Source organism: Lepisma saccharinum, chromosome 15, assembly GCF_977018435.1.
Source record: "Lepisma saccharinum chromosome 15, izLepSacc3.1, whole genome shotgun sequence".
In the NCBI taxonomy this organism is placed as follows: domain Eukaryota; kingdom Metazoa; phylum Arthropoda; class Insecta; order Zygentoma; family Lepismatidae; genus Lepisma; species Lepisma saccharinum.
Genome location: NC_139243.1, coordinates 25218437 through 25245838, shown reverse-complemented (window position 1 = coordinate 25245838; position 27402 = coordinate 25218437). Strand labels below are relative to the sequence as shown.

The 27402-nt window shown below is 36.7% G+C and overlaps 1 protein-coding gene across 7 annotated transcripts in view; it reads right to left on the bottom strand.

Annotated features, from left to right (window-relative positions):
• The window catches only part of LOC145999647 (TOM1-like protein 2), a 109022-nt gene that overhangs the window by 18151 nt on the left and 63469 nt on the right, over positions 1-27402 (bottom strand). For 4 of the 7 annotated variants that reach the window (XM_083136760.1, XM_083136762.1, XM_083136768.1 and 1 more), the window contains exons 4-10: positions 24539-24729; positions 22194-22418; positions 20556-20680; positions 16333-16490; positions 14895-15048; positions 11878-11962; positions 7331-7363 (exon numbers count right to left, since the gene is read on the bottom strand). In XM_083136760.1, coding sequence (XP_082992886.1) covers positions 7331-7363; positions 11878-11962; positions 14895-15048; positions 16333-16490; positions 20556-20680; positions 22194-22418; positions 24539-24729 — 971 coding nt within the window. Of the gene's footprint in view, positions 1-5390; positions 5421-7330; positions 7364-11877; positions 11963-14894; positions 15049-16332; positions 16491-20555; positions 20681-22193; positions 22419-24538; positions 24730-27402 lie in introns of all 7 variants that reach the window. The other 3 variants (XM_083136763.1, XM_083136767.1, XM_083136761.1) reach the window with 2 other exon arrangements.

The window sequence follows — 27402 nt, the reverse complement described above, 5'->3', positions numbered from 1 at the left end:
AACTATTACAATGCCAAGTCTACCACAATTCTGCAACAATCAACTGGAAGCACAGGAGGAGTACATTCATAATCGGGATATTCTTAGCAATATCTGGCACGATATGCATCACAGTTTAATATATATATATATATATATATATATATATATATATATATATATATATATATATATATATATATATATATATATATATATCCATTACAGATAGTTCGATTGAAATTATATGAAAATGTTGGTGTCAGCACTACGGCTATTTGCATCTGTCAAATTATACCATGCCAAACCCCTTATGATAGCTAAAATCAACACGTCTCAGAGATCTAAAATCTCTTGTTTAGGTTCAAAACTGAAGCTGTAGAGGGCTGCTCAGCACATAGGGACAAAATACAGGACGTCTAGGTTCAAAACTGAAGCTGTAAAGGGATGCTCAGCACACAAGGACAAAATACTGGATGTCTAGGTTCAAAACAGGCTGCAAAGGGCTGCTCAGCACACATGGTCAAAATACAGGACATCTAGGTTCAAAACTGAGGCTGTAAATTGCTGCTCAGCACACATGGACAAAATACAGGACATCTAGGTTCAAAACTGAGGCTGTGAAGGGCTGCTCAGCACACATGGACAAAATACAGGACATCTAGGTTCAAAACTGAGGCTGTAAATTGCTGCTCAGCACATAAGGACAAAATACAGGACATCTAGGTTCAAAACTGAGGCTGTGAAGGACTGCTCAGCACACATGGACAAAATACAGGACATCTAGGTTCAAAACTGAGGCTGTAAAGGGCTGCTCAGCACACATGGACAAAATACAGGACATCTAGGTTCAAAACTGAGGCTGTAAAGGGCTGCTCAGCACACATGGACAAAATACAGGACATCTAGGTTCAAAACTGAGGCTGCTGCTCAGCACATAAGGACAAAATACAGGACATCTAGGTTCAAAACTGAGGCTGTAAAGGGCTGCTCAGCACATAAGGACAAAATACAGGACATCTAGGTTCAAAACTAAGGCTGTAAAGGGCTGCTCAGCACATAAGGACAAAATACAGGATAACACAAAACCGTATGGAGGATTGTACTGACTGTAGGTCGATGTCAGAGCCCCATTGGCCTGCAACACTTCAGGTGTACTACGTGCATGGAGCCTTCTCATAAGGTCATATAGTAATTCAGAAACTAGTGTGTAATTTCCAATATAATATATTTAGAAAGCTGCTTAATAGTAATAGTTTTCTTACAACATTGAATGCCACATACAATTAAGGAAACTCAAGTAGTCCTCCTGTGCTTGACAAATACAAACAAAAGCCTTACTTCAACAACATTCTTGAAATTTTAAAGTAATAAATGAACATATATGAGACGTGTATGTAGATGCAAGACCAGCATTTAAAACTACAAACTTATCATCAGAGAAAAATAAAACTTATTAAAATTTTCTCAGCAGGCATACAAACAACCTATAGGTTTGATCCAGTGTCTTGGATAGACATGCATAAAAAATTGCTACCATTTCTCAGGAAAACAATAAAAAAGTGCAAAAGGTAAGGTTATGCAATTCTTATAATTTTGGTATCATGATTCATCAGCTACATTACCACTTTCACTTTCCATCAGTCACCTAAAGATTTTAGTGTCAGACTTTGACTTTTATGAAAATATTTGCTGGATATTGCACACCTTGGTTAGAACAATTAACATTAACCTGCATAGGAAAAGGGGGATGGTTGTAAAGAGGAGAAAATCAGAGTTGTAAATTGGGGAAAAGGCAAGAGTTGTAAATTGGGGAAAAGGCAAGAGTTGTAAATTGGGGAAAGGCAAGAGTTGTAAATTGGGGAAAAGGCAAGAGTTGTAAACTGGGGAAAAGGCAAGAGTTGTAAACTGGGGAAAAGGCAAGAGTTGTAAATTGGGGAAAAGGCAAGAGTTGTAAATTGGGGAAAAGGCAAGAGTTGTAAATTGGGGAAAAGGCAAGAGTTGTAAATTGGGGAAAAGGCAAGAGTTGTAAATTGGGGAAAAGGCAAGAGTTGTAAATTAGGAAAATGCAGTTGTAAATTAGGAAAAGGCGGAGTTGTAAATTAGGAAAATGCAGTTGTAAATTAGGAAAAGGCGGAGTTGTAAATTGTGCACAAGGCAGAGTTGTAAATCACGGAAAAAGCAATAGTTGTAAATTAAGAAAATGTAGAGTTGTGAAGAGGGGAAAAGGGAGAGTAGTGGATATGGGAGAGTTGTAAATTGGGGAAAAGGCAAGAGTTGTAAATCAGGGAAAAGGCAAGAGTTGTAAATTAAGAAAAAGCAGAGTTGTGAATTTGTAAATAGGGGAAAAGGGAGAGTTGTGGAGAGGGTTTGATTGATTGATTTTGGTGTTTTAAGTCCACTTTATGCACAGTAAGGCTAATCGGGACTGGACCTACAGTTTTTTAAAGTGGGATCCGGGGAAAAGGGTGTTATAAAGAGGGAAAAGGGGCAAATTGTAGAGGGGGAAAGGGAGAGTTGTAAAGGAGGGGGAAATGGAAGAATTGTAAAGAGGGGAAGTGAGAGTTGTAAAGAGAGGAAAGTGAGAGTTGTAAAGAGGGAAAAGGGAGAGATGCAGTGAGGAAGGACAGTTGAATGGTAGAAAAGGGAGAGTTGAAGAGGGAAAGAGGAAAGTTATGCTTGAAGGTATGCTTGAAGGGTGAGTAGTTGAAGAAAAGGAGAGTTGTAGGGGAAAACCAGGGATTGGGAGAAAGGGGGAGAGGCATAAAAAAGGAGAGAAAGAGGATAATTTAGAATACCACTGTGGTTCTTCAAAACAAACAAGAGACTTTTTCCAATATTTATTGCTGGACTCTTACCAAACTTCTGTTACAAAAGTCTGGCCAATAAGGGAAAAGATCAACACATTAATGCTATTGGATATTCAAGGAGATTTTATAACAAATTAAATTTGTCAAAATACTAATAATCAAGTGTGGTTCATGAGTGAGATGAAAAAAAAAATCTGATGCATATTCTAATCCAAGGCAAGACTTACAAAGTCATACAAAAACACGCACACTTGAAATATTCAAAACCAGGGAATAGAAAAACCAGAATAGGAAAATATATTGACAAGACAACTACAATACTCACACAGGAACATCAACTAACTAAATGTTGTTTGGAACTTGTAAAGTTACATAGCTACCACAAAGTTCAGTTAACCATGCAACAATACAGAACTAAGGGGCATGGACTGTATCTCGTCTGGCAAGCAAGAACACACACTAACGTTTACCCACATCAACATCATTATTTTCTGATCAATATCCTTTCTTCCACAAAAAAAGATCTGCTACTTGCGATATTTAGGTTTTGTACCCCTCTGTAAGGAAATCATCAATTAAAAATCAGATGGGTTTAATTTTTTCTACAATGAATAGCCCAGATTAGATTACCATATTTTCACAAACTGTAGCTCTTTTGAGATGGTACCATTTAGAAAATGTATACCTTTTCTTGTAATTTCACTCAAAAGTAAAAATAATAAAAAAAAAGTGGTGAGAAATATGGTAATGCTCAAATTCCTAAGCTTGCAGCTGCCAAGATAATGGTACAGTCAGGGACACTTCTGGATTGTAACAATTCCATTGAAAGTTTATGGGAGTGTTACAACCTACAAGTGTCCATGAATATGCCAGACAGAGCAAAGCAATGGTTAACATTAGGGATCAGCCGATGAACCGATACAAATGGCAATATTTAAAATTGTAACAATTCAGTAGTTCAGGATATTTATAATTTTTAATTTATTAATTTTAATATGTAAGCTTTCCATTGGAACGATTGTAGCAATCTATTGTAACATTATTAATTCGTATTTTCAATAAATTAAAAATACAAAACTTTGTTACTTGCGTGAAAATTGAAAATATGAATTAATATATATAAAGTGAGTAAGTCGCACATATAGTGAATTATGAATATTGTAACATTAATCGAACAAGAATAAATGTCTGATGAAGGGAGTGTGTGTTCTCCTGAAACGTTACATTGCAAATTGTGCCTATGTGCTTGTAAGAACCATAAACAACAAGCGAAATAATTCTACAATACGTACATGCAAGACAAAAAAAAATCCAACACATGTTTTGCTTTAAAATATTTGCAACATTGCACACGAGATGATAATCTAAACACAAAATGCATCTCCCTCCACAATATAGTTGAAAAATCAATGCAAATTATGCACTTTGAGGAATATTCAGAATCCATGAAAGTAGTGCATGGCATTTCTGCAGACTCCATGACACACCTGCACTCCAAGTAAGTGCAGAATGGTTTCAATGATTCAATTCCAACCCATCAATACTTTATGCTATTGATACGTCAATATCGGCTCAGCCCTGGTTAACATTCATTTCTTCATCATTTGAGTTGATTCATCAATGGCCAATGAACACAGATCAAGTAGTGAGTTGTACCTTGAAATTTAAGTTTCAAATGGTCCATTATGCCCAAGCAAATGGAAATTGAACAGCAGGGAGAAAATTCAGCATACACGAAATAAACATGCATAAATAGTTTAACAAAGGACACTTTTGAAAAAAATTAAGTATTAATTTCAGTTATTTCGAATAAGCCGCAGCCTAGGTTTTATCCTATGATGTATGGTAAAAAAAGTGCAGCCTACGCATGTGAAAATACAGTACTATACCCATGACATTATAATACTATACTTTAGAACTTCATTCTTTGCACATTCACTGACACAAATTTGCTCCCTGAATTACTTGTACTGTGGGAGAGAATGCTTAAGCACTTTCAAAAATGCCATTTAAATTTTGAGCACATCTCAAAAGAGGAAAGTCTGTTTCTTAAAAAAAAAAACAAATAATAAATAATTTAAACTGGAATTCATATATTAAGAAGTCTATTTCAAGCAAGAAACATGCATAAAAAACACATACAATCTTAATTTCCATATGAGATAATGTTGATCCAATAGTTGCGTCAGAAATTGAAACATAGCCAGGTAGGCACGTAAAAGAAGTGTTTTTAAGTTGAGTTATTTCTGCCTGCAAGCTGGTACATTTAACAAAAGTAATGACTGAAGATTTGACAACTACAAGATAACTATGAGAATCCTAATGCATCATAAAACTACACTATATATTTAGTAACAGAAGAGCATTCAAACCCAGGGTTCTGGAATTCTTGAAAACTACTCTTGCATTAACGTAAACAAGTATCACATTTCAGTCGCGAAACAACAGCATACGGAGGAGTGACACTGAATGCCAGGATCCAAGGTTTGAACCTGATGAACCCACAATTTTTCCTGTTCTTTTCAGTTGTTGTATATATAACTGGACATTTGCAATTAGTTTTAATAAGGTACTTGTCACATGCATACATTAAACACTCACCTCAGTATTCGAAAGGTGAATTAATCTCTTCTATATAAAAAAAGAAAATACTAACATTAAAGCTAAATGTTAATTTATTTTAATCATTTAGGATTAGACTTAGGTAAGGGAAAGGTTCATAGAAGCAGAATTTAAATTTTTATTATAGATCAGGTTGAACAGATACCATTTCAAAACAATTCTGATGCTATTAATGATTCATATGAATATTGATATGAGAGAGGTTCAGTAACTTAAGCACTATTATAGAACACTAAATATTAAAATACAACTTTGCTAAGCTATCAAATTATTTTGCAAAAACAAATTCCATGATTGCAATGCCTCAAATTGCAAGAAATAACATTTTAAATATTTGGTGTGTCAAATTAGTTTACAAACATTAAACAATCCATGTTCAATGCAGATATAATACCTGCATCTAAGAATTTTCCATGACTTTTTAGTCACAGGCCAATTTAGACACGTGGAATGAATTCAATGTTTGCCTATTTCATCAATTGTCTAACATCCCTTGTACCTGAACGCTCTGATTCTTGACTCTGATGGGAGCAGTCCAGGGTTTAATACCCAGAAGATCCTAAATTTTGGATCTCCTTATTTTTCTGCCACTTTTGGCTAATTGCAAAGATGAGGTTGAATGGCGATAAGATGATACTGATGAAGGGACAATCACAAACACATAGGGACAACACAACACGAACCCCACAAAGGATTATACTGGATATGTGTCCACATGGTTTGCAAAATGCAGTCCAGGGTGTACTACATGGAAGGAATGTTGACATTTGGGTGCATTTGAAAAGGATCCCTCGCTTACATCCCCAAATTTAGTTGTCCATACAATATTGTAAGGATTTGAAGATACTTGAAAGCAAAATTAGGAAACTCCAGTCTCGAAAGCCAGAAAACAGGGGAGTATGGTACTTGAAGCACTGACCACGCATCACCCAGATTCCAAATTGAAACAATTTAAAGTATTTAAGAATAATTTTTCTAAAACTTTAAAATAAAGGGTTTTCAATTACAACAATGCCATATCAATCTATCAAAGTTTTGCTTTAAAATATTTATAATCTCGCACAAGATAATTACTATATTTAATCACAAAATCTATTTCTCCCCACAACGAACAATGAAAATTATGAATTTTGCATAATTTTCAGGATATTTAGGCTCCACAAAAGTGCCAAGTGACATTCTTGCGGAACCTGAAACATTCCTGGACTGAAAATATATCTGCCAGTATCAGTAATTAAAAATTTGAACAAAAACTTTGGTATCGGCATCGGTTCATTCGTAATTTTAACCAGTACAAGTCAAAATTAACAAAACAATCGCATAACTTCAAAATTTCCAAGATAAACTCATATAGTATGAATGAATCCGGCATTACTTGGGAGAAAATATATACATTTTTGGTACATATTTTCTCAACAGGACTCAAGATTCAATTACCAAGCTGAGCAATCTCGTAAAGGTAAAAGTATCTCGTGGATACAGGTGCAATGAAGGCACATTTTAGGGGGTGTTGGGGTAGAACCCACACATTCTCTATCTCGGCCATTTTGGAGATGATATGATCAGCACCACACTCCAGCCACCTATATCCCCCCAGGGTTGCCCCCAGGTACCCATTGATTTGAGGCTAGGTGAGCTCTGGAGAAAGATGAGCAATCTCAGATGGTAATTTTTCCAGCAAATGTCTTTGCATAAAGAGGAGAACCTGGGGATAAAGGTAACGGAAGCATGATGCTGATCACATCATCCCCATGAATGTACACAATCAGCTAAGCATAAATTCAATTTTATAGTCACCAGCATGTCTGCTACTACAAACACAGAACTAAAATCTACATAAGAAACTACACAGTAACTACAACTACTTGCTTCATTTTTACCTTGGATACCTGAAACTACAGACAAATGAGCAAGCTTACCCCGATCATGTCATCCTGGATAGTATCACCATCCTTCACACACCATGCAGAAAAATCACCCATGGCAGAAGTGGAATCCCATACAGGGGTGCAAGGGGTAAAACAATTACCAAAGAGACAGACAAGGAACACAAAAATCAGACACCATACAAGCAGTAAGCTACTCTACAAAGCATCACCTTAGGATACAACACACACAAGTGGATTCAGTGATGTACGTATGTTGCAAGAGGACATGTACAAAACACGGAACAAAAATAGACTTCTTCAAAAACTAATAGCATATACTCCACGTACTTCATTTGTGCAATGTAATTTGAAGATTGTCAATAAGCTTATTGAGATTGAAATTTTTATTTTCTTTAATTAGTGGAAAGTTTACAAATCTAATATAAAATGTTATTCACCATAACAACACTGAAATGTTAGTTCATAAACTGAATTTGTCTTGTCTGTCTGCAGCAGTGTAGTTCTTATTGTAGAGCTGCCCCTAATTGGTGGGCCATAATACAATATATGGGGTCCTGAATGTTGATAAGACCATTATATACGACTGTTATATTTTTGAAAAGTGAAAATAGCTATTGTCTATATATTTGCTGTGTTTTCTATTATAGAATGAAGATCCAAGTAACAATGCTGTAACCAAGGAAGATAAAATAAAGGAGACCAACACACAAATAAAGAACTAGGACACCGAAAATAACACCCAACATACCTAGTCCAAGCATAGCGCCCCATGAGAAAGCATATGCTTTGAAAAATAATTGAAAGGATCAGAGTGCGAGTGAAGATTCAGAATACAGAAGGTGCCTTGTAGACATACCCACATCATGCAATATAAAATATACTAGGGAAAGCACTGTTTGCAGTACTTATCAAAGTTGTTAGTTTTGAAATACTGCCCGTAAAAGTATTTATTATTATTTAATTTGGCAAGTAAATTTGTGCATGCACTCTAAAAACAATAAAATATTTCTGGAAACTTTGTAGTCGAAAATATTTCTTGTACTACAACAAACCACGTTCATGTTTAAAAAAATGCTCAACAAAACATGGTTTGCTGGAAAAAATTCCCTTGACGACAAAGTTTCCAAAAAAATATTTGTAATGAATTCAGTTAATTTTGATTGATTGATTTGATTTATTTTACTTCACTTTTCTGCCACTTGTGAGTAATTGCAAAGAAGAGGATGAGTGATGATATGATGAAATTGATGAAGCGACAATCACAAAGAACACCCATGCAGAGGCCAGGATTCGAACCTGACGTCGAAGTGTGCTTTGCTGTGCTAACCACTCCACCATGGAGGCCAGCAGTTATTTTTAGTGTGTGCAATTAACTGAACACTTTTACGAGCAATGTCATATGGAAAATCTCTTCCACAGAACTAACATTGTATACACGCATTAGGGTCCATTAAATATTAGCTCCAAGTTATAACAACCCATACCATTTTGTAAGAAACCATGCAAGATCAGTAAACACATGCAAGTGCATCTTTATTAAATTTACGTTCATCACCTGAAAATCCGTTTACTGTTACAACTGGCAGAATCAATACACACATTTTACATACACATAACACTGAATCCACTTCTGCATGACATAAATAACTACAGGTAAATCTCTCCTTTGTTTTTTTACATCTATATACAAATGTGGAAAAAAAAAAGCACCAAGTGATAAATACACTGGTCAACAATTGCTAAGGAACAAACACATATTGACCCATATCTTTTTCATACACAACTCCGTGTCAGTTTGTTGCCAGTAAAAGACCAATAGAGGGCAGCAAGGAATCGTTGTGTCCATTCAGAAAGGAACGTGTGCACTTGGAGCATCGTTATCAGAAAAAAAAGCAGTGCTGTGGCAGGAGGTGGTACCCACAGGAGACAGTCAAACACGGTAGAGGCTGTTGGTGCAATGGGTACGAATGGGGCAGAGTGGTTGGTCAGCTGGAGTCAGGGCGAAGTGTCACTCAAGTGGCACGTGTTATCGGGGTATCGAAAAGTGTCATTTCCCGGCTTCCGAAAGCTACTCGTGCCAGAGGAACAGCTTTGCTTATGCATGATGGAGGTCCTTTTTCTTTGGTTGATGGGGAATCCCCGTCATCTTTTCTCAATAAACCTTAACTGATATCTGTACTTATATATTGTTCACCTGTTGCACCCTGATCACGTAGTCAAAAGTTATTGGTCAAAACGGGTTTGTTCCTTAGCAATTGTCGACCAGTGTAGTACCATATATTCTACAAGTGCAATCTTCTAACCCCAGAAACCAAAATACAATTACATGAGGTACTCTGAGAAAATTACTGTAGCAGGTAGTGCGAAAAATATAAGTTCCTATGGGTGGATGTTGTATGGATAAAATTACATGTAGGCAGAAAAAAAAAAAAAAAAAAAAAAAAAAATCTTTCCTTCCACATCTGTACTGCTTCTTTCTTAAGTTAAATAATGAGACATATTTTTATATTTGCATGAACTGTGATGATGAGGATGGATGACACTTACCTGAAATCCACACTTTTATCATATTGATTTCAGATTACTACACCAACAACTGGATGTGGGTGCTGATGCAAAATTAGTGCAAAATTATGTTTTTAATTTGGGAAAATTTCTAGTGAACATGATGTAGGTGAACATGTAAAATGAAAAAAATTTCTACACAAAATTTGTACTAAAAAAGAGAAATTAGAATAAAGAAAAAAATCACTTACTGGAAAATATCTTATACAATAAATTGTTTTTTTTGTTGACTGCATCCAATAATGTCTCAAAGTATCAGTTACCTCCTCTAGCCACCATGATGGATATACATGTTCATTTGAAAAACTTGAATGTTAATAGCGTTGCAATGTAACAATCCAATCCATGGAAGTGGATCAAATTGTGTTCAAGTAGAGCGGTTGTTAGTAGTTTAGATTTTGCCCCCAACAGTGGGGAAAAAGACCCAGATTGTGCACAGGATGAATTTACCCAAAGCCAGATGATGAAAAAATTATGAAATTTCTGTAGCAGCAAGCAATATGGAGCTTGTTCAAAAGTGACAGAAGTTATATCTTAGGCAGCTTTCAGAATATAGCAACATGTGTTATTTGGAAATGATCCTGTCTAGATCCTTCAGAAATAAATGCAACATGACAAGCATACTTAAACTGGACTGTTTTCTCACTACTGTGCATCGTATCGCTACTTCTGTCTGAATGCTGCCTTAAGGTTACTGATGGTGATAACATAGTGTGCAAGCCCACTCTGAAACATTATTTTCAGAGATATGACGTGATAACCGAATGAACTGAACAACTAAAATACCAACTGAGGTATAGCAGAAATTGCAACCTCTGCTTGAGGGTAAGGAAAGAAAACTCAAATATATTGGACTCATTCTGAGGCATACGATCAGGAAATCTCAACTTGATCGCAATCGGAACTAGAAGCCAAAAATGAATTTATCCACCACAACATCATCTAATGATTATGAATAATATGAGAAGCTGACATTTATTAACAATAGGGATGGGACCGATTAATCGGTACTCTATCGGTATCGGCCAATATAGGCATATCGGTTTATCGGTAAAATTACCGATTATTTTACCGATCCGATATATCGATTATTATCTGATAACTTAGTGCAAAATTCTATCATTTTGTTGTAATTTTTATGGATAATAATCATGCCTTACTTTCTAAAAAAGTGAATGTCTAAATATGCAATTTATCTTGCACTGCAGTCACCTTGAAACACATTTATTAAAGAGGTCAGTGAACCTTTCAGGTTCTTCAAGGACCATTTCTAATTTTATATCGGATCGGTAGAATATCGGTTATCGGCAAATTTTATATCGGTACTTTATCGGTATCGGCCAAAATGTCATATCGACCCATCCCTAATTAACAATAACACATTTTGGTTACGATAAATGGAAAAAAAATGAATTCATGGTAGTTTTCTCAATTGGTTTGTATTCACCCTGTTGATACAAATGAAGGCTTCACACTTACTATTAAATGAAAGGAAACAGTTACCCACATGAGAGTGTAAGTATAGGGAGAGAACTTTATTTAACAGCACAATTGAACCCCAACCAATAAAAACAATCACATTCACAAGCAGTACATGATAGAGGATACAAGAACACACACACATAGGACTTCCAATACTATGTCCACTATAAGAATGAAGTCAATGTAAACAAATAAAAGTGGCTTGCAAGAATCCTATTGGCGATTCCAATGGCAGCATGTGATAAAACCTGTATCATTCAACGTAGCTGCTATACTGAAGTTGTGGGACCTTATATTATGAGCTGTACAGTGTACAAGGAAACACAGGAACCAACAAAATGGAAAGGAACTACTTCTCACAAGTGATGTGGTTTTGTTTACATTAAATTCATTCTTACAGTAGACTGAGAATACATCTCAAACAAAAACAAATAACAGAAAAAGTGTTTTTGAGATATCTGGATGCAACCAAGAAACAGACACACACACATGTAAAATGTCACAGAATCCCGCAAGACAAATTAACTTACGGGTTGGGCTCTGGTCTGTGTAACAGCACCTAATAATCCTCCTTGAACTTGGTCTGGTTCAATGTTATCCTTGTAGCTGCTACTCCTGTATACACAGAAATTATACATAAATGCCTGCATAATACACAATACTGCGAGTTAATAATATTAAAATATGCCAAGATCTGTCAATTAAACTCATCTTTCCAAATGTAAATGCATTGGAACCTTGATTTTATGTTTTTCAGAGGACTGAGATGAAATAACTTAAACTGAAGGGAACTTTAAAATCTGGGAAAATTTAATAGCACTTTGCTTTATTGGGACAAGATCGAATTTATAATGAAGGAAAATGTAAAATTGGGGAAAGTTAATTGGGGTTCCACTTTAACCCTATATTACTTTTACTATTACTACATGTCACTTATATTCTTCCAGACCCAACAGTTGAAAATTATTTTAAGGCCTATGTACACTACAATGCAATGTTGTAGCCATTAGTTCATCAATGAAATACGCTACAGTCCAGTTTAACCGAATCGCTAAAAAAAAGCAGTTACTCGTGCGCGACCGTGTTTTACTTGGGAGCACCGACAAAGCACTTCATCTAATCTTAAGCAAAAGAAAATATCACATTTTTTTCACAAGCTGAATTAAACTTTTTTTGTTTTAGTTGTACGATTTTTTGTACCAGAGCCTTAATGTTACTGTAATCAGGGGCGCCGACTTGTAAAAATTATTGGGGGGGGGGGGCTCTGATCACTGAAATAAATTAATGAATGACTCACTCACTCACTCCCTTTTTTAAGTTTTGGCCTCAGTGTTCGGAATCTCGTAAAGTCCCATGAATTCCTCAAAAATATTAAAATTTTCATTTACAGTTCGAATGCAAAATGTCAATTGTTCACGGATGTATATGTCACAAGTTTCGTCAACCATAATAGAAAAATATTCCCGACTTTTAATATCTGCTACCACGGAGCGCAAGACAGATCTCCCTAATATATCGATGATCTCCTTCTGAATGTCATGTGAGAGCCATTTGTAGCCCAAACGTCCCATCCACTCTCCTAGTTCATGCACATCTTCTTTTGAAACTATTTTTTTAGTAAAAATGTTAACAATACTCATCATTATATACTTAGTATATAGTAATAAGTCATGGGTTTTGCTGTCTCTGGTCATAGCCCCTCCAAAGTTGATGGTTTAGCGGTCTCAGTCCCCCAAAGTTGATGGTCTAGAAGATTTCAAATGTGTATTTAAAGTAGGGATGGGACCTATTAATCGGTACTCTATCGGTATCGGCCGATATAGGCATATCGGTGTATCGGTTTATCGGTAAAATTACCGATTATTTTACCGATCCGATATATCGATAAATATATTATAATTTAGTGGAAAATTCTAACATTTTGTTGTAATTTTCATGGATAATCTCCATGCCCTTCTTTCTAAAAAGGTAAATGTCTAAATATTCAACTTCTTTTGCACTGCAGTCACCTTGAAACATGCATTTATTAAGGAGATCAATGATCATTTCAGGTTCTTCAAGGACCATTTCTAATTTTATATCGGATCGGTAGAATATCGGTTATCGGTATCGGTAAATTTTATATCGGTACTTTATCGGTATCGGCCAAAATTTCATATCGGCCCATCCGTAATTTAAAGTTATGTTCATGTGGCACAATTCAGATTAAACTTTACAAGAGAAGCAAAATAATACATTAGATTCTCTTAAGCAAAATTATTTTGGGGCTCTGCCCCCACATCGATAATATTGGGGGGGCTCGAGCCCCCCCAAGCCCCATGGAGTCGGCGTCTATGACTGCAATTCATGTTCTTGAGTTAAATGACTATGTATTATTGTAAGCTTTTTGTTTATGCCAACATGCTGAAATACATATGTACTGTATATCAAAATACTGTACGTAATAAAATGTATATACTGTATATCAAAAAACCTTTATTCCGGTTTAACAGAATTTTCGTTCAACTGAAGCACCACTGGTCCCATCAAATTCGGTTAAACGGGACTGTAGTGTACATTCATAAATTTAAAATGCCATATTTTTTATACTGTATATTTAAGCAGTTTCAAGGTGGATCCACCTCTGCACCTCATGACAGGCATCATGGCCCAAAATGCCTTTGACCTTCAAACACACCCTTGTGCATATCGCACAGGAAGCAACTTTCCTTTATCATTACACAAGCTCTCCTTTCATATATTTTCAAGAGAATGCACAATTATAAACCATAACACTTAATGACATTTAAGAATAAATATTTTTCAGTTTATTGTACTGCACAAAAGAAATGAAAAGAGAAAGGTGAGCAATTTTAAAAATAATATTCTAACAACATAGCATATGTGGAAATCTTATGATACAAAATCTATCGCAATTAGCCAAAAGTGGCAGAAAAGCAAAGTAAAATAAACTAAATCAATCATATTAACGAAATGTAAAAGTGAACTAGTATTTTTTTTAAGTCTCATTTTATGTAGAAAAACAAAATTCTCCAATAACTGTGAAAATGACATTTTTGGACCTATATTGAAAAGTTATGAAAATTGTGGCTCAATAAGGAATTAAACCTGGATTTTCAGCATTTCATGCCAGTTCTCCACCACTAAGACATCCTTTGGTCTCACCGCAACTTCTCTAATTTGGTGATCATTGAATTAAAATTTCAGAATTACAAAAAACATACAATTAGAGATGATCTGATACCACTTTGAACAAGTGCTCTTAAAAATTCCCACATACACTTCCATATTGTAACAAATTAGTTCAAAATTTACAAATTTTAATACATAAGTATTCCACTTGAACCTACACCACACTAATCTGTCAGATATTATTTTTAAATATTCATAATTCTATATATATATTACATTAAGATAGCTGTCATTTAATCACAAAATTAATATTTCACACATTGCTAATGCAAAATTACAGCGTCAGTGATTAAATCCCAACTAATACTAATACAAATAACACATTTTGACTCTTCAAGATAATAAAAATGCTTACCCTTTTTTCGAAGTTTCATATGTCACATTACGCGACTGTGCAAACATATCAAACTCTGAATCTTCTCTTTCTATCTCCTCCTTTTGAGAGCCTTGCTGTGCGGACACACTGCTAATTCTGTTAAGCTGTGATGTTGCATTTCCCGTGCCTAAACCTGAAAAATAATTACCAGTATACTACAAGAATTTCACAAAAAACTAAATCAATATGCGCCGTGAACTTGTAGATATTGAAGAAAAAATAATAAAGGTAAATACAATGAAGCCTTAAAATGTTCCCTGCCCGGGTGGTTTCACCACTTCCTTCATCCTGCACCAAAATGAATATTGGACTTTATTTCGCAAATTTCGCCTTTTCCACTTTCCTGCCAAAAATAACTACTCCAAGGAAGTTATGGCAGTTTCGGCCTAAAATTTTCATTCAAAAGCACACTTTTTTGCAGCATCTCGTGACTCGAAACCACGACCTCCCACTTTCCAACCTGTGTGAATCATTGTTATACTCGAGACTGAAGGTGCGCTAAAACAACAACAGTGCAAGCCACATATTTCGGTCATAATGACCAACATGGCGTGATTGGTGCGTGCCTGTTTCGGTCATTATGACCAAAATGGGAGAGAACATGTTAATAAGTTACTCAAGCAGGTAAAATAATTTAGATGTGAGAAATGTACACTCCTGTTGAAATAAAGAGGCACTCAGGCTACAGCAACTCGCTTGGACTTCTAGAGGTCCGCAAGCAGGACAGAATTAGTGGAAGAGCCATGTGTGCCGGTGTAATAACCGGTGTAATAAAAATAAAAATCACCAATATGTCAGCTTGAGCATATAGTGAAACTATGATTTTATGTTCATACATTTTACATGTATGAACATGTAAAATGTGTGCCGGTGTAATAACCGGTGTAATAAAAATAAAAATCACCAATATGTCAGCTTGAGCATATAGTGAAACTATGATTTTATGTTCATACATTTTACATGTATGAACATGTAGAATGTGTGCCGGTGTAATAACCGGTGTAATAAAAATAAAAATCACCAATATGTCAGCTTGAGCATATAGTGAAACTATGATTTTATGTTCATACATTTTACTAACTAACTCTAGCCTTCTTAAATCCAAAGGTTTATGGCTGCATGGACACAAGCCTTCCATCTGTCCCTACCTTGAGCAAGATCAATCCAATCTTTTCCTTACCAATTTCATTTAGGTCCATCTCAACGATATCCCTCCTTCTTCGTTTTGGCCTTCCTACAGGTATCTTACCATCACATACATTTAAATTTTTATAGTCCCAAAACATAATAAAATATTGCCAGATTTTACAATTTCCCACATTTTAAGATTTTCTTCACTCTGGTACCCTGAAAACAGTAAAATTGAGGTCCCATTGTGATTTAGAAAGGCCAGAGCGTTACTTTCTGACATACTTACTAAGTCCTGCCAATTTACTATTTAAACTTCCATCCACCGCCTTCTGTGCTGCGTCATCACTCAGATCAATTAAAGACTCTCCATCATCTTTCGCAGCTTGTTGACTAGCGGCTTTTACATTTTGACTACCTTCACGGTTCTTCTCAAAACGACTGTGCCTGAACAAAGAAATACAAATCACATTAGAATTAAATAGAATACATGTCATCCTCTAAATCAGAGGTCTCCAAACTCACTGAACCATTGAGCTACTTCCCGCATTTGAAAATACATGACGAGCAACCAAGAGTGGATTGAATTTTTTACAATCCTTTGTTGGTTTATAAAAACGAAGATGTATAATAATTTTTACAGCCTTTAGATGCCAGGGACCCCGGGGTTCGAATCCCAGCACGAACAAGTGTTTTCTTTTCGTGAGTGTCCCATCATCAATTTCATCATATCATCACACATTCTAATTGTTGCTGTTAGCTAGAAGTTGCAGAAAAGCGATGTTAAATAACAAAAATTAAATCAAATCAAATTACATCAAATTATTATTTTTTAATTTCTCTGCGACATATAGATTGAATGATTGATTTGGTGTTTTAGGTCCACTTTATGCACAGTAAGGCTAATCGGGACTGGACCTACAGTTTAAAGTGCGATCCGAACCACTATGTGCCTGTGTGACATATAGAGGCTGTTATTTCTTAAAGAGAGTTCAAAACATGATGTACATACTTTTCTCAGAAACAATAACATTTTAAAACTTGTCCCTAATCATTATCATCTTGCTTCTTATCATGTTAATGAGTGGATGAGACTCATTTTAAATTTTCATGTACAATATTTGTAAGGATGGGTGAATAGATTGTCACGAATATTGGAACGAGTTGTTCAGAGGTTCATCTATCTGCAAAAGCAGATCTTTCTACCAAAGTGTCAATCAAATATTGCCACTCTTAACAACAGTCTAGTCTAGGCAAATCCTTCAAGAGCTACTGGAAATGGCCTACCAGTAGCTCACAATCGACGGCTTGGCGCTCCCTGCTCTAAATCATTCACGGTAACTATTTATATGGATTAGAAGGATGAGATTAAAACAGTCTGTACCAGGGCTGAACCAATATCACTTTGAACCAATAAAAATACTTGAAATTTTAACAGAAAGTGCCAGGTGGCCAGAGCGTCTGGAGCCCATTCGAAACAACGGATTGAACTGGAACTTGGTATAAATAAATGCTATGGAGACCATGGGGAAGCGAATGCTGACGAAAAAAATAGTTCCAATTTTCTCCACCAGGTTGATATGTGGTACTGAAATCCTGTGCACAGTGAACAGCATTCCGGGAAATACTTTGTTCGACCAAAGGGCCATTCACGTTAACAGGGTGCATATTGAACACTGCTGCACATACATAAACTCAAATTACTTAGGCGGCACATTTGCACCTGGTGGTGAAAATGGGAACTATTTTATTCATCAGCATTTGCCTCCCCATTGTCTCCATGACATCTATACCATGTTTCACCGCAATCCATTGCTTCGAATGGGCTCCAGAGGACTCCGAGTAGAGCAAACTTTAATTGAGGCCACACCGTAGTTCTGAATATTCATTAATTTCAATGTTGAAGTATTCCAATTTAAAGCTTTTGCTTTAAAATATTCATAATTTCAAATGAGATAATCATTTAATCACCTAATTCACTCCACAAGGTTGTCAAAGCAATGAAAAAAATATTCATTTTGTGTCATTTTCAGGGTACTTAAGACTCGGTGAAAGTGTTTTGCGGAGTCTGCATAAATACCGCACAACACACAGACTCTGGAAAAATGTCGGCCAGCATCAGTGATAGTGAATAAATTCCATTCGAAACAATACCAATACATCTGTATCAGCTCAACTTTAGTCTGTACCAAATCATTTTATAAGAATTTTTGATGCATTTGTATTTTTCTAGAAACGTTTGGTTAACGAGATGACGATAATGAAATGTTGATTGCTAGCTTGCAACTTTTGCCGTATTAAATTCCTTTCATGCTGTTTTGAGCCTAATCGCCATAGTCATTGTCACTATTAGCCAAAAGTAACAGAAAAGTGATGCAAAATATGAAAAAAAAATCACTAGAATATAGGGTGAACAATGTCTTGAACCAATGGCAGTATTGTTTTCTGATTACGGATTAACTATGGCACTGATGAAAGATGACCGAGTCGAGATAATTCGTCTTTAGTGGGTGCAGAGGAAAGTGGCAGTCAACTTCAATACAAACTATAGTGCAGTTGCTCTGGACCTTAACATTTTGAAGAGAATTCAAAGAAACATTTTGAAATATTTGAGGAAGTGTGATGAGACTGGTGGTGGACATTTGATACACATCTTATATTAATGAAATGTGCTGTTCATCAGTTCTCAAATTGGTTCAGTATTTTATGGGCACCCTGTACAAAAACAATTCAACACGTGTGCCCATAAAAAAGAAAATTAACAAAAACTTTAGTCACTGATTATTTTAGTGCCTTCTTTTATTATATAGTGCATTTTTAAGTGCCTATTTTCATAATTTCTTGGGTGCCTATTAAACACGTTTTTAGTGTATATAAATCCATCCTAGTGATTACATGAAGTTGATTGACACTTGCAAAGGAACACCCACACCAAGATTCAAACCTTTGATACCAAAATTGAGGCAATCACTCAATGAGCTTGGCCACCAATGCAGCATGTATCCATTGCTGTTGCATTTGATTGGTTGAAATTAAGATTCTAGGTACATCAGGACTTACTCTCTGTCTAGGGAACCAACATTGCACATAACGACAGAGAATTGGGAGAAAGCAAGTAGGCTGAGGAAAGCAGTGCACTCTGTTACAATTGGCTGGTAGCTGAAGCCACGTTTTCCCCTCCATGTGCTCACTTCCCCTCACACGAGCCTCTTCAAGTCGCTACTTGCAGACTTGTTTTCCTTAGCTTGCTCCAGAGAATCCTGGAACAGTGTACCTGCACTCACTTTCCCTCTCATGAGTTCATTGGTCGAGCCCTTTCAAGTCAACTTGCACAGACTTGTTTTTTTGTTCGATTCCTCCAGAGATTACAGGGTCAGTGTGTGGACTATTTTCATCCAACACATTCTGGGCAGATAAGGCTAACAACATAATAGAGTAGGTCTCACAAATTAAAACAAGTTGTCTTGGTGGCCAAGCATATTTTGTGGTTAACTTTCAATACTAACAATGGAGGTCCTGGTTTCAAGCAACAGCCTGTGTATGGGTGTCTTTGTGACAGTCCCTTCTTCAATTTCATTTACACGCCACTCACTGTCACGACTAGGCAAACTTCCCTATCCTGATCAAAAATCATCATCATGTTATCAACAAGAAAGTAAAGCATATCTCAGGAATAATATCTCCATACCACTGTTAAAAACCATAGCTCCATAGGAACATTCAGCACATACAAGAACAAAAACAAAACACACACATCTCCATTGAGAATTATCCAGAATGCAGATAACCTGTAACAATGAAATTTTCAGGGTGAGCAGCAATGATAGAGATGCTGACACTTGAGTACCTTTCAAACCGATCACTCCTTACACCTTGGAAACATTTAATAAGGGTTGCCCAAATGAAAGTGAAACTCTTGGTAATGATTTATTGGTTGGAATATATGAAAATACAGGAAGTAAAAGTGATCCATGGGTGACATATCCTCTACATGTAGTCACCTTCTCTGTTCAAGACACAAACTGAAATCGGCCCTCAAGAGTAAGTGACCTGGCATGTTGTGAAAGGTCTGTTGCACGACCTCATGATGCACAGGTGTGCAGTGATCTGCTGCGGCGTTTCCGCTGGGAAGTTCTCGACCATCCTCCCTACAGCCCCGATCTCTCACCCTGCGACTACCACATCTTCGGGCCATTAAAAAGACATCTGAAGGGCCGCCAGTTCGCCAGCGATGCTGAGGTCAGTGATGCCATTGAAGATTGGTTCCACAGTCAACCATGGACTTTCTTCGCTCATGGTATCCATACCCTTGTGATGCACTGGGACACTTGCTTGAACAGTCAAGTTACTATGTGGAAAGGATATGTCACCCACTGATCACTTTTACTTCTGTATTTCATATATTCCAACCAATAAATCATTACAGAAAAAAAAAACAAGTCTCTCACTTTCATTTGCGCAACCCTTATACACAGCACACCCCAAATTTGTAAGTACCAGGGAAAAACTCACCTTAAAAATAAGTTGTTCAGTTCATCATTTATTCTAAGGAGTTCAGCTGTTATTTCATCATTAGCTACTTTGCCAATAAGTTCTACAATCCGCTGCTGCATTGCTTTACATGTAGCATGCAGATCCTGTAAATAAACAAATATTATAATTTCAGTACCCTGCTGATGAACAAACAAAAACTTTTTGTACTACTCTAGTTTCAAGTTAACACAAAAAAAATCATAGGTTCTGTTAAGAAAAGGGAAGGAGAAACAGTCGTCTAGCCAACAGGGCATCTAACTGCCACATGAGACAGTGGGTTCAATTCGAAAGGAAGTTCACTTCAGGTGGGAATTCTCCTGACAGTCCCTGCATGAAGCAGCTCTAAGGTTCAACAAGCCTCTAACCAATAGATATCTGGGAGATAATAGAAGCCAGAACATGGTGCTGATCACATCACCTCCAACATAGATATCGAAAATGTGTGGAGGCCTACCTCTCCACTCATGTGTCTTTATGGCACAGTGTCACTCACATGGAAGACAATGCATGTCTGTCTGCCTGCCTTCCCAGGTTTACCCAAAACAGAGGATTCTTCAATATTGTGCCCATCTCCAGCCTTTTTATTTTAACCTTTCTATGTTAACCCTTTCCTACCTGGCAAATGTGGATCCATACACAGATTTGTTGCATTGAGGTCAACAGAAATTGATCTTCATGAGTTTCAGCGAACTAACAGGTTCTAACAAAGATGTCTTGCCATTTACAGAACTGCATGATTGATATATTCTGCACTTTGTGATACATTCTTTGGTACCATTTCCCAAGTGGCACATTTGCACCATAATGCAGTAAACAGCACTTAAAAATGAGGGGGATACATACTGTGACTTTGCAGCACATGTTCTAACAATAGTCGAACGAACAAAAAAAAAAAAAAAAAAAAAGTATCACAGTGCTCAAAAGTTACCCATATGGTGAGTCATTCTTATGTACATTGCTGGAAATACTTGAGAAAGGCCCCAGAATAGGAACCAAATCACCAAAACAAATTTTGCAACAGGAAACACTCATAAGTACCTTTTTTATTTTATTTTCTTTTTGTTAATATTTCCTGTTACATACAAAACAACTGTTGTAAATTAGTGCTCAATATGTAAAAAAGACATACACTGCAGGCACGCCCAAAGGTAAAAGAAATAGTATGCAAACTGTCCATCGCCATTTTCATTTAGTCTGTTATCCACAATGTGATGATTATGAATTGGAATAAAAACATCAATAAGCAGAAAACAATATGTGCTTCACGTTAACAGAATTCCATTCCATAATGCAAAAGAAGGTGCAGTAAAAATATCTTTACCGTTAACTGTATGACCTTTTTTAATATTTCTAAACTTTCCATTACCTAGATGTATAATGTTTCTCATATGTACGTATTGATTGCATTGTTGAATTATATATCAAACTAAAAATGTCTGATGAAGGGAGCATATGTTCTCCCGAAACGATACATCAAAAAATGTGTATAAGTGCTTGTAACACCTGTAAACTACAAGAGAAATATTTCCATTACCTTCTTAAGACAGACTTTCCATGAAAAAAAACAGTCAATCCTATAACAACCACTAAAATATTTAACTCTTAAATTGGACTTACATGCAAAAGTTCCAGGTCGCTAGGGTGCTCCTTCCCAGGGGTCAACTCGCTCAGCATTTCATTCAGCACTGACATGTTGCCTTGTACTATATCCAACTCACTCTGAAGCTTTGCCAGCTGCTCTGGTGCCAGCACGGCAGGACCTGTGCTCACAGGCATCTGCTGAGGGTGGGAGTTAGGAGCAGGCACCACTGGTGCAGGCACAGTTTCTACATCAGGTACACTCTGAAAAAAAGTAGCATCGTGTAATTAAAAATTCTGCAATTATCGTGTATGGACCTGTCAACTCTGTTTCAGACCAAAGTGCTTCAGGGCTTGACAGGTGCAACCAAATTACAAGGAGCATCCCAAATGCAAGTTTACAAGGTGCACAGTATCAGTAAAAATTCATATTTGATTCTGGAATATTACAAGGGAAAATCAAAAAATAAGTTACACCCGACCCGTGTTCCTGTACTAAAAGAGATAAAATAATCACCTTTGGTGACAACAGTGTTCGGAATGTTTTCTCCCCACACCCAAAGCAAGCATGCTGCAGCTGGTTTAGTATGTGAATGGTCACCGTGTGAGTATAGCACATCGTATTGAGGTGGCATCCAACATTGAGGTGTGCTCCGTCATCCAATTCTTATGGGCAAAAAGGCATAATCAGAGCGAATTCCATTGTCAAATTGTCGAGGTGTATGGTGAGAATGCGATGGCATGCCCCATGATCATGAAATGGTGCCAAAGATTTTGGACAAAATTTTTACACACAAGGGATCGAAAACTGGTCACATGATACAAAAAGTGCTTGGAATACCTTGGTGACTACGTTGAAAAAAAAGTTTTTTTTCTTTTTTAATGTGTTGAGTTTTATACAGGGGGTAACTTACTTTTTGATTTACCCTCGTATAATTTTGTCAACTCTTAACAACCTGTAACAATGGAGTACTTGGTTAGTGCACCAAATCTGTAGTAAAACCAGAGGTTTGTTGCAAGTTCAACCACCTACAACCAGCAAAAAAAATATAAAAAATTGTTCACCTGAAGACAAGAGAAGATCTCTTCACTGATTTATTTCATATGGAATGACACAGCTGTACACACTCACAGGATAAAAATTCAGGTTTTCTTAGTGCTTGTAGCATTGAAACAAGGCCTCAATGAGCAAAAAATTACTCAAAGGTTGTTCATCTTCATGTTCTCCACATGCTGAGGGAAGTTTGTCAGTGCTGTTTCTGCAGATTCATGCATATATACTGTGGAACCTCGATTACGTGTTTTTCAGGAAAACTTAAATTGCTGGAAAATGTGTAATCCAAGAAAATTTTATAACATTTTGCTATGTTGGGACCATCAAAATTGAATGTATAACGCAGGAAAATTTAAAATACAGGAATGTAAAATATGGATTTCACTGTATACACTTCTTTCAGAAGAGCTACAGCGAAACATATCGTGAGTCATTGCCACATGTTTGTGCCTAACCAACAGATTCCCAGAATAATGAACAAAGGTGTTCCAAGAGGCAGACAGTGTATGTTTACGGTGTTTATGCTTCATTGAAGAAGCAAAGATTAAAGAAAATAAAGATTAATATATTTCTTTCTATACAAATTGTACAAATCTAATGTTTCAGTATATTGGCAATGTTCTTGTAAGTGCAACATTTTTTTTTAAAGTGCAGAAATAAATCAAGGGTCCAGCCATGCTTTACACAACATTTCACAACAATCTGAAACAATGTCTATTTGGGATAGGACAGTATAATCAGCATTCTATTGATATGAATGGCTTCGACATTTCTGTAAATAGCCTTTACATTAGTGCAAAATTCCAACGTTTTGTTATTATTTCTGTGGATTAGAAATTCTTTATTCGTGGGCAGAGTTCAGCCTGTGGTTGCTCTACTACTTATGAACATATAATTCATATATACCTAGTTTTGTAAAGTAAATCTTCAAATGTGCAGTTTCTTCTTCATAGCAAAACCAATTGCACTAACCTGCTTAAGCCCCGTGACAAGTTAAATTTGCAGCAGGTTTTATGAATTAATCCGTGTGAAAATGGCGCTCAGCATCTCCCGTGCCAGTCTTGCCTCAACCGCCGAGCTGTTTATGCACAGACACTGAGAAAATTGGCAGTATTGTAGCGGAACTATATTCTGCGCGCATGTTTGGGTCTATACATGCGAAAAGTTGCTGCAAACTTAACCTGTCGCAGGGCTTACATACATTAATTAAAGAGATGATTCATGTTCATCATAGAACTTTTGAAATTTTATATCAAATTGGTAGAATATAGGTTGTCAGTATTGGTAAATAACTACTTAATCAGTATCTACAATGTCAAGATGAAATTACCCTCTGTGGTGTATGAATAGGTGCCATTGTATCCAAATCAGTCATTGGGAACTCAATTCCTTTCTGCTTTAGATCGTTGTAAACTTGAACAACTCCGGAAAGATCAGACTGGTTGCGGAAAGCATCCGCCCAACTCTGGATAAGACTTAAAACTTTCTCCTGCACTGCAGTTGGTGGGTCATTCTTCGGCCCTAGAAAAATAAATTCATACGTGGTTGAAAATCATACATACAGCAATTAAATGAAAACATGGAGACAGCCTCATGCGAGGAAGTGCTATTATATTTGTACAGATACAGGTAAACTACATTAAACTATCCTCACAAAACAAGATCCAGATATTGTTTCCATGAATGGACCTAAGTCTGTTCACTACATGTAAAGTTTAGCATGCCTAGAATTATCTAGTTTGATCAATAGTGCTTATTTACTTCAGCAATGCCTAAAATTCTTAAAATGTCGAACAGAGAATAACTTACCAAAAGGACAATGACAAAGGTTCATATTATACACGCAACATGGAAGTATTAATTTTTACATTTTCAATTTAAGACCTTTTATTGCTCACAATATTTAAAGTTGATGCCTGTTGTAGTATTTGCTGCTTATCATGTCTTTTCTTCATATTTTAGTTACCTTTTATCATTAAAAAATTTATATAAATTAGCCTGCAATTTAGTGCACTATTCTAGTATTAGGTTATTGCATTTATATATTTTAAGCGTAATTCATGAAAAGTACGAGGGTGGATCATTAAGTATCGCACAACATTTTTTTAAAAAAGAAGTTTAATAGGTAAGACAACATAAATTATACACATTGAAACCACATCTTTTAGCTACATTTCGACATAGGAGCCAAGTCTTTCAACACATTTCTTTTCCCCATAGAACCCCGTCAATTGGGAATACAGCCATCTGCGCACAACTGATTGCACTTCTTCATCGGAATTGAAGCGTTGGCCACCTAGGAATTTCTTCATTGGGCCAAACAGATGGAAGTCTGAAATGTTGAACCGCCCTGACAAGGTTCTGAGATGGATCCGCCGGTCGTTGAGAATTGCCTGCTCAATGGCTGTAACATTCCGTTCCGTTGCAGCTGTTACTGGTTGCCCGGAACGTGACGAGTCAACAAGGTTCACACGGTCTCCTTGAAAGAATGTGCACCACCTGGAGATGTTGCTACGGTCCAAACAGTCTTCCCCATACACGCCCAACATTTCCCCGAGAATTTCACTAGGGTTTTGTCCTTTCGCCCACAAAAAACGAACTACAGCTCTTTGCTTTTCACACGTTGATGACAATAACATGCGCACTATCTTCGCTTCTGCTGCAAGAGTTATACCTGATCAAACAAATGCCGTCTCTAGCGCGAACTTCAAACTATACATCTGTAAAATTTCAACGTCCCAGCCACAATAACATCGCGGGGAAAAATTGTTGTGCGATACTTAATGATCCACCCTCGTATTTTTAATATGGAGTTTAATAATGATAAATCTTTATTCAGTGGGTGAGGTTCATATGCTGTTCTCCACCTAAGGTTTGTCAGGATAGTTAACATATATTCACTACGAATAGAGTACAAATACATTTATAAAATAAAAAGGAAAATAAATATAAAAATAAAATTAAAAGACAAAAAAGAATTTCGATAATCACTGCAGCAACCTGATTACATACATTACATTCATTTTCCTAAAGTAAGATTTGTGCACTAACCTGGTTACATATAAGAATAAATGAAGTAGACATTTGGCATTTAATACTGGATCTGCAGAATACTGGTTACCATTTCTAATTCAAAATTCATATTGGTCTATCCCCAATACGTGCATATAATATTTGGTCTAGGAATTAATTCGTGCGCCTGGACAAGAGATGGCATAAAGAGCATATCGTCCCACAGTTCCGTGTAGCCACACATGCGTTGAAAACTCCTGTCAGCGCACGTCGTTCGTAGTATAGGGCAGTTGATTGACGCGTCAACAACAGCATTTTGTAGTCAACTGAACATGGCGCAGTTCGTGCCAGATAAAGTGTTTTTGCGGGGTGTTCTGCTTCATTACTTTAACATGCAGAAAAGTGCTATCGAAAGTCATCGTATTTTGGTGAAAGTGTATGGTGACCATGCGCTAGCTGAGCGAACGTGTCAGAAGTGGTTTGCACGGTTTAGAAGTGGCGATTTCGGCCTGGAAGACCAAGAGCGACCTGGACAGCCAAAAAAATTTGAAGACGAAAAATTGAGAACATTGCTTGATCAGGATTTGTGTCAAACGCAGGAAGAACTTGCAGAAGCATTAGGCGTTGATCAAACAACAGTTTCCAAATGCCTCAAAGCCATGGGAATGATTCATAAGATGTCACATTGGGTTCCACATGAATTGAAAGACAGAGGCGTTGAAAGACGAAAAACCATTTGCGAATTGCTGCTTCAAAGACAGAAAAGAAAGGGGTTTTTGATTCGCATTGTTACTGACGATGAGAAGTGGATCCATTACGAGAACCCGAAACGAAAAAAGGCCTGGGTGAAGCCAGGTGAACTAGGTCCATCACAACCGAAACGAGATATTCACTGTGCAAAGGTTATGCTGTGCATATGGTGGGATATGAAAGGTGTGGTGTACTATGAGCTGCTGCAACCGGGTGAAACTATTAATGGAGAACATTATCGACGACAATTAATGCGATTGAAGCAAGCTCTGGCCAGGAAACGACCAGAATGGGAGAACAGACATGATAAACTTATTTTTCAACATGATAACGCTCCCCCACATGTTGCAAAACCGGTCAAAACCTATTTAGAAAATGTCTGATGGGAAGTTTTACCCCACCCGCCATATTCACCAGACGTTGCTCCTTCGG